Genomic DNA, 16,258 nt, shown 5'->3' with positions numbered 1-16,258 from the left:
GCTGATAAACAGGATAAATATGGAAGAGTGTGCTGGAGAGGAGAGGATGGAGTCAGTAGGAATGGAAAAGATTTGCAGTAATTGTTGTCATTTAAATGGAGTGGAGAAATTAACGTGATTGTCCAGACTAATAGAAGCAATTGTAATTCCCAAGTCAGTCTGGTTGACATCATGAGGGACAAATAGCAGAGAGTGCAGATCTAGCAAGACCTGAAATGATGTGAGAGAAAAGTACTAAGTCATCAACCTGTCTGTAGTACGTGAGGAATAGGACTGACACTTCAGCTTCCTGTTGAGTAACTCTAATTAGCCTCAATGTCTTGGATTCAATCACTTATAGGGGCACAAGTTGAGCTCCAGTGGTACCATCCCACAGAACATTTCACTGTGGATTGAGGCTAGCATGGCTGAGGAATGACTTAGCTCTGCATAGGATTAGAAGGTGCCTCCGCCCTGCCTTGGAGGGCAGCTTGGAATTGTGATTAACTCAAACAAGACCGAAAGTCCAATAGCGGCGTAGCGGACTTGTTTGATAATTTAGTTGAAGAGGATAGTATGACCTGGGTATGGATACGAGTTAGCAAATTATGTATGTATTAAATTATTTTGAAGTACTCTAAGTCTCTAAGCTGTCTGTCACCATGTGAGTGAAGAGATTGCATTGAGACTGGTTTATACAACATGTTGGTCAGTTAGTCAACACTATCAAAGTGACCTCAGCGCCATCCTGACGGAATGAGGTTTTTTACGGCGGCCGGAGTGCAAATCCTGCCACCAACCTCCCTGAGAGAGGACCCAGTGAGTTGGTACTCATTTTGCCGACCTCGGAAGGATGACAGGCTGAGTCAACCCCACCTGGTGTTAATTCAACAGCTGACCGGGATTCAAACTCAGGACCCTAGAATCCCAAGCCCTCCGCCCGAACCGTTAAGTTAACACCATGCTTAGGGTGGTTGGAGGCAGGAGCTTTCTAACTGGTTAACTGGTTCTGTCTTGGCACTTACAGTTGCAGTGATGGGCATTGTACTGCTCGTATGCATCATCCTGTTCACTCTTTCTATCCTGATGGTGACCTTCACCCACAGGTCAGTACCTTTATTACATGACGTTTTGGGTTTGGTTGGGTTAATGAGTGAAAACGTATGTTAGACGACCATGGGAAGGTGGTCTGGTGGTGTAATGACTTATTAAAGTCCTTGATGGAGATGTGAAGTGTCATGAATATACAGCTGAGAGAGAGAAATGCAGAGGGAGCAAGAATGGAGGAGCTGCAGTAAAAATGGAGAGGTCCCTGACTGTCTGCAATGTGAAGAGACCAATTTCCTTGTACAGTATTTCAATTATCATGGTGTCTATTGAGCAACTTCTCCATATGAGCAAACCACTTCCTATTGGCATTGAATGTTTTCTTGGTGAAGCACTATGAGTTTCCCAAAGGGGATTAAATTATTCCTTATACGAGGCCAATAGGTATCCCATGGGAATTTGTGTGACATTTGCACAGTTGTTCATGTTTAGCGATTCACCCATCTTTCAGGATGATATAGAACTTGAGAGCTTCCATGCTGCTGCAAGAATTTACTTCAATTGAATAGGCTGCAACTGCCTTGAGCAACAGGTGTGGCAGCATGGATTTTCCATAAAACAACCAGTTCCTGGAACAAATCTGTTTATCTTACTATAATTCACCAAATGTCTGTCCGTCTGTCTGTCTGTCTGTCTGTCCGTCTGTTCGAAGGTACCGCACAAACGGTTGCACCAATCGGCTGCACCAATCGGCCTCGGTGACCTCGGACAAAGACCTTTTATAAGGACATGGGTTGAATCCCTGCTTGAGAGAATGCCAATCCCCTCCCCGCCATCACGGTCGTCTCTCCAACTCACAATCCCACGAGATATGCGGAAAGGACGACCCAAAACCAATTATCTTCTTTTTGATTCGTATATAAACATCATTAAATGTAAATATTGACCTCGGCAAAAGTTCAAACGACGTGAGTTTAATCTCTACATGGGAGAATTCCACATAGCTATTTGGGCGGTGAATACGCTAACAGATCGCTATCTCCATCGATCTTGCCAAGGCCATAACATCTAACGGCTCAAAATCCTTTTAACTGTTGACTTGGTAGTTTTTACAATGAAGGAAACATTAACAATGTTGTTAAAAGTTTATTTTGTGATTAATTTGTGATTGGAGTTATGTTGTTTGGAATTGAAAAAAGAGATATCGAGTTCAAGTAAATGACGACATGCCGTGATGGTTTCTACTTTCCAAACATGAACTCAGCGGATCGCCATATGCAGATTCGCCACGGACCCACGATCGATGTTTCTATACGTGAACGTACCCATTTCTTTGTGAACCAGAACGGTTTCATGGAAGTTCTTCACTAACTTGCTGTTCATGTCTGACGTGCGACTGAGGGTGCTACAGGAATGTGAAATTTATTGGTTTCATGCTTTAGCATTCGCCGTATCTGCATTGCCTGTTTGCTTCCGGCCTCCCACCCGTGCGTAGCATGGGTATCTCACTAGGTATAATGATATTGGACTGCATTCAAAAAATTTACCGAACGTGCACCTTTAAACTACACTTGCTCTTTTTTTCTTCTTTTTTTTGTGTACAAGTTCGTGGCTCATGAAAGAGCTAACATTAATCACACAGAAAGACAAACCAACACATAAACATATAACATGGGGAGCGGTAGACAAGATGGGGAGAGAGGGGGAAGGACACAAACACAACATTTGAGAGCAGGGACATCGAGAGATCTGTGGGAGGGAGAGGGCTTTGGGGGGGAGGCATGGGGAGGGGGGTGGGAGTTGTATAAAACATATGGACACTGCAAGGACTTCCAGGAAAGAAGTTGGAATTTCAAAGAAAGTGGATCTGGGGTGAATTAGCGGGGGTAGAAAAGATCAAGGTTTTCGATGGGGGAAGATAAGAGATGGTGGTGAACAACTATTTTGAAGACCTGGAGGGAGGAGTGGGATTGAAGGGAGTGTGTGGGAGTTTGTTCCAGAGGCGGGAGAAAAGAGGAATGAAAGAGTGAAGGTGAGCAGGGAGCCTAGATTTCGGCATTTTAACCATCAGAGGGTTGCTGGCAGATCTTGTGCGACTTGTAGGAATATTTGGTGGACAAAGCACAGAGAGAGCTGGGGGAGCAAGGCCGGAGAGGAGTCGGTAGAAGACAGAAAGACCACCTACCTGCCTGCGGTGAGTGAGTGAAAGGCCCTCGGAGATAGCTTCTTCGCGGGAGATTCCAATGATTCTAAAAGCTTTGGTTTCAACAGCGTGAAGCCGAGCGAGGTGTGAGGCAGGAGCACCAGCCCATAGGGGAGAACAGTATTCCATTGAGCTGCCGATGAAAGCCTTGTATGTGGTGAGGAGCTCAGGTGTGCCAAGGAAAGACTTCGCACGACGGAGGATGCCCAGTCGGCGACTAACTTTGGAGGCCAGCTTGGAAATGTGGTTTTCCCAAGAAAGATCATGGCAGATAGTGAGACCCAAAAGCTTGAGCGACAGAACTTCTTGGAGAGGATTGTTGAGAAAGTAGATGGGAGGGTTGTCCAGTCGGTCTTTTCGGAGAGACATAGTAAGAGTGTGAGATTTGTCAGGATTGAAAGACATGTTCCACTTGTTTGACCAGTCTGTGATTTTGTCCAGGTCTTCAGAGAGTGAGGAGGCTGCAGACTGCCGATCTGAGGGAAGAGGAATTGGAGCGGCAGAGAGTGGAGTCATCAGCAAAGAGATAGAGAGGATTTTCCAGAGAGTCGGAGAGATCATTGACAAAGACCAGAAAAAACACAGGGCCCAGAACCCTGCCTTGGGGGTACTCCAGCCTGAACAGGAAGGGGAGATGAGAGAAATCCATTCAGGGCTAAACGTTGACTATGACAAGAGAGGAAGTCCGCAAGCCATGCGTGCAGATTTCCATGGATACCATAGGAGGCGAGTTTGGTGAGTAGAGCTGGGTGCCAGTTCGTATCGAAGGCACGTGATATGTCAAGGGAGACAGCTCTGATTTCCTGTTTGGCATTGAGGACATCCATCCATTTTTGAGACAGCAGAAGCAGCATGTCCAGAGTAGAATGACCTGGTCTGAATCAAAATTGTTGATCGGAGATCAAGCCATTGGAGAAGAGGAAGGATTTGATATCCGAAGCAATGATGGATTCCATGACTTTGCTGATAATTGGGAGCAGGCTGATGGTCTGTCGTTGCAAGGATCTGATGCTACTTAATCTTAATCAATGATGGTAATTTTAATTTGTTTGTGCTAAGTTGAAATATGACAGTTGCTCTCAGCGAAATTCTAGGATCAATCCCTATCTCCTTCGAGAAGACACAATAAATATTCTTCGCATTATTCGTGATGATGCTAATATTTCAATGTATTGTTATGTGACTGTGTTTGTAACTGTTTTGTGTGTGTTTCCAAAGGTCTAAGTTCTACGGATGGAATGCAGGACCCAGTGGCCGACCGTGGAGTAACTTTGCAAACCCCCTATATGCTGGTGATATTGAATAGGGATTCTGAAGCAGATAAGGTGAATGTAAACTCACACTATTGGTGTGTAATCATGACATCATCATGATTTAGGTAATCTCTCTCCATGAATAGTGTGCTTAAGTGTAATTCTTGACAACTTACGGTGATGGAAATATTTTTGCATCTGCTGAAATTTATATCTTAATTTAACTCTTTTGAAATTCATTTTCATTGTGATGTATTATAATCTTGTCTTCCTTGCTATATTTGACCGATTCAGTTTTTTTTTTCTGTCATTATTTTCGCAGATACATTTGCATCTGTGTCGAATCTGTTAATACATTGTTTGGGACGTTTGGGTTGTTTAATTATTATATGGACCGTCCAAAAAGGGTTTTTTAAAGGTGATTTTTTAAATTGTAAAAATGATCTCTTGCTAAATATTAAATTGTGCAAAAAGAAATGGAAGGGGGGATTGGGAGCAATAAAATCAGAAATGGAATAAGAATGGGGATATAATTCAGAGGAGAAAAATGAGATCATAGTTTAGGAAAGACAAGAGTATATGAGGAAAGTAGAAGAGAAGGGGAAGGAAAAGGAATGCAAGGGTAAAAATGCAGCCATTTTTGCATATGTAATAAGTGCATTGTACATATTTATTTGTAATATGTAAAACAAAAACTAGTTTTTGTTGTATTCAGGAAAATCATCATCATAATGGATGTACCATACTATTTACAGACCTTTGGTGCTGCTTAAGCAGTCTATTGGCAAGGGTTATGTTTGGTGGTTAACCCTTGCCTTCCCAGCAATCAGTCAGAGCAGGAATTTGTAATTTGTACAGGATGTTATCAGACTGTCAGCAATAACTTGCCTACTCTTTATGAAATACACTGAAGGATTTTAAATGTCCATCTCAGCATTGCATCAGTGGCACAGCCATGTTCGCAGCAAAGATGAACAGGCTGCATACCAAATGAATGGATGACTCCCAAAGCAAGGTGGGGAAAGAGGGTAAACCTGTATTCCGCAAATACGTATAATACAACTCCCCATGTTTTTCCTCAAATTGACAAAAAATCATTTCACAATATGAAACCCATTGCTATTAAATAGGTTAAAAGGTTGGCAGCTGTAATTATGATTTATATTATTCATATTATATATAAAAGAAGAATACAATGGGTGAAGGGGGTCCGAAGGTTCACATGAACCACCCCAATCCCTCAACTCCCTATACCAACTCTAATAGGGCCCCTTTAACGAACTAGCATTTCCTTTTCAAAAGAAACTGAATCCAAAGATTAATTTTTCAAATCATATAAACACAATGTTATTAATTTTTTCAAAGAAATGGCTTTTAATGCACGTAGATTCATTCATAGGTTCTAAGTTTAGTTTACTCACTTGTATCAATGCAATGTAATGAACAGTCCAAAGTGATGTGTCCAGGTAAAAGATTGTGAGGAAGGTAAATGTTTTGAATGCTTTAAGGGTGTGCAAGTAGTTACACTGTGTAATAATGTTTATTTTCCTGTGTAACGTAAAGATTATAGTCATTATCTGGGAATACAACTCAAAAAGCACCAAAAGTCGTTTATTAATTAAACTTTTCAACATGAATGAAAAATTGTGATTTAATTTCTTTTTTCTCCAGTGAGACATCAGTCAGGAATGGTTGCTTTGTTTTCTCTTCATTATTTTTTCTCTCCATGGTAGAACTTGTAATATGTATCAAACAGGACAAGGAGATGAGCAGACATCAGTGTACATTGATATTAATTACAAGGACTTGTGAATATAATGAACTAATCAACACGGTATATGGAATTGAACATTATAGATCCCATCATGTTGAGTTGCTTTCAGATGGGAGTACCAAACAGGCCAACCCACAGCAATATGAGCCAATATCAATTTGAACTGGAAGTCCATGCCTCCATTTTGTGAAACATCAATGCATGTACCTAATGATCATGGCAAGGTAAGGTAAAAAGGAGAAAATCGATTGAAAAATAACATGGGAGGAAGAGGGACCTTCTCCACCCATTGGAGGAAGACCCTCTCATGTTCAGGCCGTTGGTGCTCCTATGGTTGGCAGTGAGTGCCCCGGAAGCATTGACGGAAAGAGAGTGGCAATTCTATATGTGGGAAAATTCCATGCTCAGTCAGGATCGCCCAGATAGCTCAGATGGCAGAGCACTGGAATGGTTTTCCAGAGAACCTGGGTTCGATTCCTGGTTCTAGGCGTGTAATCTTCCCACATATATCAATTAATTAATTTTAATCCTGTTCATTTATACAACAAAATGTGAAAAGTCAAGTGGTGTGAATACTTCCTGAAAGCACTGTATTGCAGTAGCGGAATTCTAACCACACCGACAAACCGCAAGGCAGGCACGGTATGAGAGGTCACCACATTTGCCCGTAATTTGTGTGAGGCGGTGGTGGTTTAATAAGCACTCGGCCGTGGCAAATCTGCTGACATGAATAAGTTGAGGAGAGCATGAATAAGTTAATTGTCAGTCTGCTGACTCCATCCAGTCTCTATACCCTACCGTACCCCCTAGGCCATCCTTTCAAAGGTCCAAGCTCATCCTTGAAGACCTCAAAATACATATCTAGCACATTTTTTAGTGTTTGTGTAGCCATAGGAGAAACATTGGCTGCTAGGTGTTGATGAATGCTTCCCCACTTTAGCTGAATTACGCTCAACCAGTTCCTGGCTGGTTAGGAAGGCCCCTTTCCAGGAATGACGATCAGAAGGAGGTGGAACTCGCGATTATGGTAGCCCACCATGATGTCACAGATTCCGCAGGGAACAATCTTCTCACCTGTATAGGTGGAGAGTCCATATGTAGTAGGTGTCATGACTGATCGGTCAGCATTACCCCATAGGTTTGTGAAAACAGCACGGCTGATGAGCCAGATAGCTGCACCAGTGTCTACCTCCATTTGCAATGGTCAATCGTTGACAACAACAGTGGCAAGAAAAGGGTCCGGCTCATCACAGGAATCAATTTGAAGCAGGACATACGATTCTGAGTTATCGGAAACAGAGCTCACCTAGTCAAACTCAGGTTCCTCCAAACTGATAAACGGATGAATCTTCTTGTCAGCTTTCTCTTTTCCCCATCTGTGAGTGATGCAAGCTGGAGCAATATGGCCAGTTTTCGAACAAAAATGGGAAGTTGCATCTTTGAACGGACGTCTCCGGAGGGTCGTCTTTCCGTTGCACCTGAAACATTTATTATAGGTTTGAGACTGCACTGACTTCGGATGAGGAGACCTTTAGAATCACCCTTTAGATCCATCTAGCATGAAACTCGGTGGGTTATAAAGGTTTTTCTTCCTCATTTTTGACGGATGGACGGACGTAGCTAAATATTGAAGGGGCTTCACCGCTTAAAAATGCCAAACTGAACTACTTTCTTTGGACACGGGTGCGATTTTTTTTGTGTGTATGACCTATTGCAGATAGTAACTGCAAGCCAGAATTTCCTTGTCTTCTTGCATGCAAAATGCAGATTTCTATTTCAGAGTAACTCCAAATCCCTCCATTAATTGTGAAGATGCTTCTGCATTTTCTGCAATCAATTCATATGATGATATGTACCAAGCTCCATACAGAGGGTCGGTTCTGCTGAAGCACTTTATTGGCGAAGGTTGCAATCCTGGGCGAGTCACCACTCCGACACAGGAAGACAGAGCAGGTATTTGGAATTTGTCCGTCTTTTGTACAGGTATTTTGTCCATCTGCGGGACAGCACGCATTGCCTTATTCTGCCTGTGAAACACCAGGATGACTCTTTATAGCTGGTTCGAGATTCCAACCCTGGCTCGAGAGTGTAGAGGTAAGTGTGCATATCTCTATGGCCGAGGCCACGAGGGAATCTCTTGATGTTTTAAAGTTTTAGTGAGTTCAAAAAATGGGGTGTGATTTATTACTTTGGCAAGCTCTAACAATGTCAACCAGGACTTGCAGCCTTAAGCGCTGATTAAATGTCCATCTGGATCTATCTTTTGGAAATTGTAGTGAACCGTGCACTTGTAAGTAGATCTCCTTTTTAGCCCAAGTCTCTCTTGTTTCTTCCATTGTTAGAGATCTACTTCGACGCTATCAACTAACAAACTGAGACGAGACAAATCAAAGAGGATATTATGCTACCTGCCAGGTTCTTTGCACTTCCATGCAACCCAATAGCCTACCTGAGCAAAAAAATAAAAAATTAATGAAAAGATCTAGACAGTTGATGTCCATCCCCAACATCCAGCTGTATAGCTGTGAGGGAAAAAGAATTGACAAAAGATATTGATCTGAATATTGAAATTAATATTGGAGTGAGTTACAAAAGTGACTTCTGCAACAACCTGTCAGACAACTAGTTGTTCTCTGGATTCTTCCTCCACATTCCAAGTTGGTCCAGCAATAGTTTTGGTTTATTGGCAACTGCTTAACAACACACAAGAAAGTTTCTTCAAATTATACTTGTGCAAGAGGAATAACACCATGATAATTTCGTTATTTTATTTTCCTCCTCATTGAACCTTTTTATCACTTTTTTTTTTCCTACCTTCGTTCACACATTACATAACAAGAATGACAACACCGTGGTCACAACCTGCGATTATATATATATATATATATATATATATATATATATATATATATATATATATATATATATATATGCATATACTGTATATGCATATATATACGTATATATACAAATACAGTATATTCACCTCATCTGTCCACTCAACTCCCTCATTCTTGCTGTTGAAGGTTTTATACAATTGATCTCGGAGGGTCTTCATCTTTTGGTTCAATATCAATTACGAGTCTGACGGACAGCTGGGTCTGGTTTAAAACTCTCTAAGATATTATGTAACATTTGAAGACACCCCCGTCCCCCCTTCCAATCAACACTCGACCCAAACAAAGCCAATGGAAATCTGACGCAACAAACCCGGAAAGCGTTTAATCAGCATAGGCCTATAGGGCTGTCTTAGGTCTTAGGTCAACCAGAAAACCAAGATGGCGGCCATATTTTGTTTGGGTCCCATGGTGGGTGGAGTCAAGCGACAGATGTGGGTGTAGTCCAGCAGCTGTCCGATCAATGCACATTTCAAAAATCGACCCCCCAAACCAGAACCACACTACCAACAACAATTATGTGGAACCCTTGTAGAGGTGTGACTCGGAGGTAAAAACAGGTGGTTGTAATCACATGGTAATATGACTTTATTTGACTATAGCATTTAGAGACAATAATTTTTTCAGGATAAATAAATGTATGAACACTTTTTTTTTTAAAGACTTGTGTTCTTAATACATTGAAGATTTCCAGCTACGTTGCTGATGCATAGCTGCACACCACACCTCATTCTTCGATGCTTTCCTGTGCACCAGTACGAGGGCCCATCTTCTCAGCTGCCAGAAAGAAGACATAATTTCAATCACTCATGTTCTGGAAATGATGGAATCTGCATTTATTATTATTATTTTATATATGCTCATGGAGAAGGTGGCATAAAAATCAGATGCAGGACGCAGACATTGGGAGACATCAGTGTACCTATACGTATATGTATTACAAGGACATTCATAGACAATAAACAGTGTGCGATTGGAACCTGGGATCCCATTATCATGAGCCATGTGTTCAGATGAGAATGATTTTATAAGAAATGTTGCAAATGTACCCTACATTGTAATTTTTTCTGTTTGACCATTTGTTTTTACAATTCCGCAACAAATCATGTGAGCTGGTGCATTCGTCGCAGAGTAAAAGAAAACGTTTGTCCTCAAGGACTCGTTATAAGTACACTGCACTGGTGTTTATTCATTACGTAGAATAATTACAACTTACCATCTTGGGCAACTTTCTCCGATACCATGCAATCTTCACATTGATGATCTCCAAATGGATTTATGTAATTAATGCTCATTTAACATCCTATCGAGACATCCTATATGCAGATGTAAACCTTTTAATCACTCTACTGTAATTTAATTACCCTATAATAATTAGAGAGAGATAGAGATAGAGATAGAGATAGAGAGAGAGAGACTTTGACTTTTTAGTCCTTTTATTACAAAAATACAAAAGTAACAATAAACACGTTTTGCAATGAAATCAATAATGCCAACAAAAGGAAAAAAGAAAAAAAAAGGAAGAGGCACCCAATGATCATCAAATAAGAAACAATCAGTATCTCACAACAGTATTCTAAATTCGTTTTCTTTAACCTCACAAAACCCACCAACACACCAAGTATCAACAAAGTTTTGAAAATTTCTGGCCTCGTTGGAAAGGGTGAACTCCAGTTTCAATCTTGCTGAGACTAATGCCTTAAAACACAACATGATATTGCAGTGCTCTATCGGTTTGCCAGATAGTTTGTCTTTTCTTGTCAAATAAACAGCAAGTTTCGCAGTTGATATTAGGAAACTAAACAGTTTAGATGCAGGATTCTGTTTAGGAGCAAAACCAAAGACGAAATTTCTCAAAGAAAAAGTAACATGCATTTAATGTGCAATGTAATTCAACCAATGAAACAAAGGAAATAATCGGATACAGTCTATGAATGCATGAAACAAGTCCTCATTGACTGTACAGAAGGGACAACAAACAGATACAGGAGAAAAATGTCTAATAAACATGTTGGAGGGAACAATCCAGTGGGCCAAACGACACTGGAGATCACCTGTTCTTTTGGATGTGGGCTCACTATACATGGCTTCCCAGATAGGTTCGGAGGGGGGTCCTCCGGGTAACAATCCTTTCCATCGGGTAACTCCATTTAACGAAGGGTTCCCATTTAACAGCTTGAGGCACATCTTGTAGATGCCCTTGCTGTCCATTGTCTGGAAAAGCTTTGACCCATCGCTAACAGGGGGCAAATCATTTTGAATGGGTTCAACAATCAATTTAGGCACTGTCGGCTCATTTAGATCTTCTTCTGTACCTCGAGTCCAAGTTAGGCCAAGTTGCCGTCCCACCTGAATCATTTTCCTCAAAATTTTTGCAATCATCCTATGGGACCAAATCCCTGTCAGGTCGGCGATTTCACTTACGGATTTCCAACCATACCCTGAGTCATGTCGGAGATGCCGCACCTTCACGATACCAGCTGCTATAAAGTGTTGGCAAAAATCTCGACTCTTTGGAATGTCGGGAAAGAGAGGGTTATAGAACAAAGGCTCGTGTGCCAGCATTTTCGTTACATATGTGTCCGCCTGACGACTCACAGAAAGGCTCTGCCAGGCATTTAAGAGGCTTTGGTAAAAAGCAGGGAGAACCGATATGTCGACATGTTGGAGGTTCATTTGAAAAAGTTCAAACCCGTACCCGAGCCTACCCGCTCGCTGCAGTACAAGGCGTGCAGGGAGCCGGCCTGGCAGATGTTCCATGTAGAGGAGACGTTGAATGGACCGCAGCCGGAAGGCCATTAGGCGGGCTTTGATGTCGACGAGGTTGTGGCCACCCTCAGCCGAGGGGCGACATATCACATCGGGTCGTAGCCAGTGGTAGCCTCCCCAGAAGAAGTCCACCAGTTTGCCCTGGAGTGCTTTGAGTAGGGCCTCCGGCGGTTGCAGGCAGATGAACCTATGCCACAACATTGTGGCAACTAAGTTGTTGATCACTAGCACACGGCCCTTGAAGGACAAATGAGGTAAAACCCTTTTCCATCGGTTCAATCTTGCTCAATTACCCCGTCCCAATTTCTCTGAGCATACTGTGGGGAACCAATGAATATGCCCAAGTACTTAATTCCCTCACTTCCCCACTGCAACCCTGCGGGGAGGGATGGGGGCGGCTGTGGTACAGGCTGAAGAAGGTTGCGATAAGGGGAGGGTATCCATAATGTCTTGCTCTTGTTCCAATTGATTTTTAAAGAGGAGGCAGCGTGAAACTTTGATAGGCACTCAACAAGGATATCAATATCATCCTTATCTTTTACAAAGATGCAGACGTCATCCGCATAAGCACATAGGGTTAGCGGTGCACTCATGGGAGAAAGTGCTATTCCAGAAATCTTCTTTCTCAGTAGATTGAGAAGAGGCTCTAAAGAAAGAGCAAACAATAAACCAGAGACTGGGCACCCTTGCCGAACCCCTCTCCGAACCTTGATGGGGGGAGCCAGCACATTATTAATCTTAATTAAACTAAATACATCTGTGTATAGCAAGGAAATGTAGGAACGAAAGTTTGCTCCGAGGCCGCATACCTGTAACACATGATGCATAAACTTATGGTCGATACTGTCAAATGCCTTTTCAAGATCAAGCGACATTATTCCAAAGTCTTCTTTAACACGGTTACCATCAATGAGATCTCTGATTAAAGAAATATTATCATGGATGGATCTTCCAGGAACACAGTAACTCTGTTCTGGTAGTACTAGATCACCAATAACCTTTTTTAGTCGATTAGCTAGTACTTTTGAAAAAAGCTTGTAGTCCGTGCACAGCAGGGAGATCGGTCGCCAGTTCACCAAAAGTCGGGGATCTTCAGTTTTCGGGAGCAAGCACACTACGGCTCTTCTTAGACTCAGCGGCATTATACCAGTCTGTATAGAAGTGTCCAAAACATTCAGCAACTCAGGGCCTAAAAGGTCCCAAAATGTCAGAAAGAATTCGGGAGGTAGACCGTCAATACCCGGAGCTTTCCCTGAATCCATGGCAGCAAGAGCACAGGTTAGCTCAAGGAGGGTGATTGGTAGGTCAAGCTCCAACCATTGAGCCTCAGTTAGGGAGGGGAAGTGAGAGGTTAAATCCATCATTGTATCATTACAAACAGTCTGCTCCTCAAAAAGTTTTGTAAAGAATTCAATAATGTTTATTCTAACATCATCCTCATTGACAACAACGTTGCCTCTTGAGTCCAAAACAGAAGAGATTAGCCGTGATGGCTTGCTTAAGGATTCTAAATGAAAGAAAGACTTGTTTGGGGTGTCTGATAATTTTACATTCTGTATTCTAAGTCTAATTAATGTACCGGCTGCTTTCTCTTGAACTAACTCCCTTAAAAGAGCTTTCTTTACAAGCAATAACCGGTAATTGGCGTCATTATTTTCATGAGCCAATTTACTCTCCAATTGTAGAATATCCAATTCCAACCGGGCCATTGTAATGTGCTTGTCGTTTGTGCTGTGTGATTGGAAACATTGACAAAAAACCCGAATTTGAGATTTCATGTTATCCCACCATATGCTGGATGAAGAAAAGGAAGATTTCTTTGCTACTAGACTTGCCCAGAAAACACGAAAGGCTTCTTTAAACATACCATCTTCTAGAAGTCTAACATTAAACTTCCAATAAGCGCTCCTATTTGCGGGTTGGGGAAAGGAAAGGTTTAGGGTTACCATATGATGGTCTGAAAACACGGAAGGGAAAAGTTTGAAGAAACCGCAGTATTTTTAAAGGGTACGTTGATGTACCATCTGTCAAGCCTTGCCAAGGATACTCGACTATTGGCGCATCGACACCAGGTGTACTGAGATGTGTTTGGGTGGTGCAACCGCCAAACATCAACGAAGCCCATTGTTCTAAAAAAATTGGATAAGTGTACATGGGACTCAGGATGGGGTTCGACAGAGTTTCTGTCAACCGATGGGTCGAAGGTGCAATTGAAATCACCTCCGACACACACACAATGATCAAAATCAACCGATCTTAAGTGATTTATCATTGAGGTGAAGAAGGACTTACGCTCTACGCTATCACTTGGCGCATACACATTAAAAATGGTGTAATGGAAGTTATGGCTTACTAGTTTGAGAGAGCTAAGCCGACCATTTATTACCTCCTGAAAATGGCATGACTCACACACGAGGCCTGGCTTCAGCAAGAAGCCGATTCCAGCAGATGAAGCTGATAAATTGCTGAAATAGCATTGGCTCTTAAAAAGTTGATGCCATTTATGTTCCACATTAGGTGTGATGTGAGTTTCTTGAAGTAAGATCACATCCGCCTTTTTCCGTTGAAATATGTTTTTTACTTGAACCTGGCGGAGGTGGCTAGCACCACCACCGTTAATATTTAAAGTTGCAAGTTTTATAGTTTTCATCCTGTATTGATGAAATCAGCCTGTGGCTGGGAACACTCTACACCTGCACGTGTGATGAATTTTCTTAACCTGTGGTATTGTGACTTATTCAGGTCAAATTGTTCAGGCGTTTTAGTTATGGATTTTGCAGTGTAGATGAATGCAACCAAATCGTCAAAATAGTCTTTAATGACTATGTTACGCTGTCTGTACGTTTCGGCTAGAAACGACACGATGTGTTGGGGGGGGTATCTGTGACTGAGATGCTGATGACTGTGACAGCTCAGTCACTTCCACCTCGTCCTCAGACTCTGACAGGTCTGATAATGTCCCGCCTGGATCTTGGGCCTTACTTGCAGCTCTCACGAGCTCCTCTGGAGGCATATCCTGAGATTTCGTTGGGTACTCTGGTACACACTCACGAGCAGACTGGTGGTTACTTTCTTTATGTGTGCTTTGGCAAATGGCTGCAGATCTCTGCGTAGCCGGGGTTACGATTTCTGTTTGTAAGACAGAGCAATTTGTTTGGTCACCAGTCCGCTCAGCTACTGGAGGGGGGACCGGTAGGGCTTCACGTTCAGGCTCAAAAATGGCCGCATTGTTCGGATCAATGTAGGCTTTATTCTCAGAGCCTGGGAAATCAGTAACATCCTCTTTTCCACTTTGGCGTTCGATATTTTCGTTTGCTGTAAACGTTTTGCCCTCTTTTGCAGAGACAGTGTCTCTGCCCAAGACAGCCTTCTTTATCGCACCATCGGGGCTATTTGTTAGTGGTGCTTTCCGTTTTTTGGTCAGTATGACATGTTCTTCATTCATGGGTTCGCCAGCAGTACTAGCATCACCAAGTACCATCTCACTGGGTTTGGGTAGCACCGGGGCGTCGGGAAGCACGGTCGGGGCATCGGGAAGCACAGTCGTGGCGTCGGGAAGCACGGTTGGGGCTTCAAGTAGCACGGTTGGGGCTTCGGGAAGCGTAGTCGGGACCTCGGGAAGCACAGTTGGGACATCAGGAAGCACAGTCGGGGCGTCGGGAAGCACGGTCGGGGCTTCGGGTAGCACGGTTTGAGCGCCAGGAAGCATGGTTTGAGCATCGGGGAGCACGGTTTGAGCGTAGGGGAGCACGGTTTGAGCGTCGGGGAGCACGGTTTGAGCGTCGGGGAGCACGGTCGGGGTGTGAGGAAGCACGGTCGAGGCGTGAAGAAGCACGGTCGAGGCGTGAGGAAGCACGGTCGAGGCGTGAGGAAGCACGGTCGGGGCGTTTTCTTTTTTACAGCCCACATTGGTGTGTCCCAATTTGCCGCACTTCGTACAAGATGCTTTGGGACAAAACCTTTTAACCTGTCCGAAGGCTCCACAAAGGAAGCACGTTAAGGTGCCTGACGAAGCGTACATTTGATATTGACGATCATTTACCGAAATTTTAAACGAGATGTTTAGTCCTGTATCGTCGCCGCGATCAGGAAGCACCATGAATACTTGTCTCCGGAAACTCATAACATGTTTCACTCGTTCATACCGACATCCCAGGGGAATCATCGAGATTCGGGAAACAACAGTTCCATACCGGGTCAGAACAGCCATTAACTTATCATCTGTGATAAACGGAGCGACATTTGAAATAATAACTTTAATCGCCGGTGTGTCCATCGGGGAAACCATGACGAACTGCCCACCTTTCAATGACAGACCGGTACTAACAACATCATG

The 16,258-nt window shown here is 42.9% G+C and overlaps 2 protein-coding genes across 4 annotated transcripts in view; one reads left to right on the top strand and one right to left on the bottom strand.

Moving 5' to 3' along the window:
* The window catches only part of LOC144891793 (uncharacterized), a 46,768-nt gene extending 40,642 nt beyond the window's left edge, over positions 1-6,126 (top strand). Inside the window, exons 3-4 of the mRNA XM_078776269.1 lie at positions 1,007-1,085; positions 4,448-6,126. Coding sequence (XP_078632395.1) covers positions 1,007-1,085; positions 4,448-4,535 — 167 coding nt within the window. The 3' untranslated portion in view covers positions 4,536-6,126. The remainder of the gene's footprint in view (positions 1-1,006; positions 1,086-4,447) is intronic.
* LOC137425941 (SPARC-like) overlaps positions 1-16,258 on the bottom strand; it is a 197,717-nt gene that overhangs the window by 1,196 nt on the left and 180,263 nt on the right. For 2 of the 3 annotated variants that reach the window (XM_078776266.1, XM_078776267.1), the window contains one exon: positions 9,724-9,930. In XM_078776266.1, coding sequence (XP_078632392.1) covers positions 9,826-9,930 — 105 coding nt within the window. In that variant the 3' untranslated portion in view covers positions 9,724-9,825. Of the gene's footprint in view, positions 1-9,723; positions 9,931-16,258 lie in introns of those variants that run through there. The other variant, XM_078776268.1, reaches the window with a different exon arrangement.

This window comes from Myxine glutinosa, chromosome 4 (genome assembly GCF_964187855.1).
Source record: "Myxine glutinosa chromosome 4, kmMyxGlut1.1, whole genome shotgun sequence".
Lineage (NCBI taxonomy): Eukaryota > Metazoa > Chordata > Myxini > Myxiniformes > Myxinidae > Myxine > Myxine glutinosa.
The sequence above is the reverse complement of the archived record's forward strand: the minus strand, read 5'-3'. Positions and strand labels throughout refer to the sequence as shown.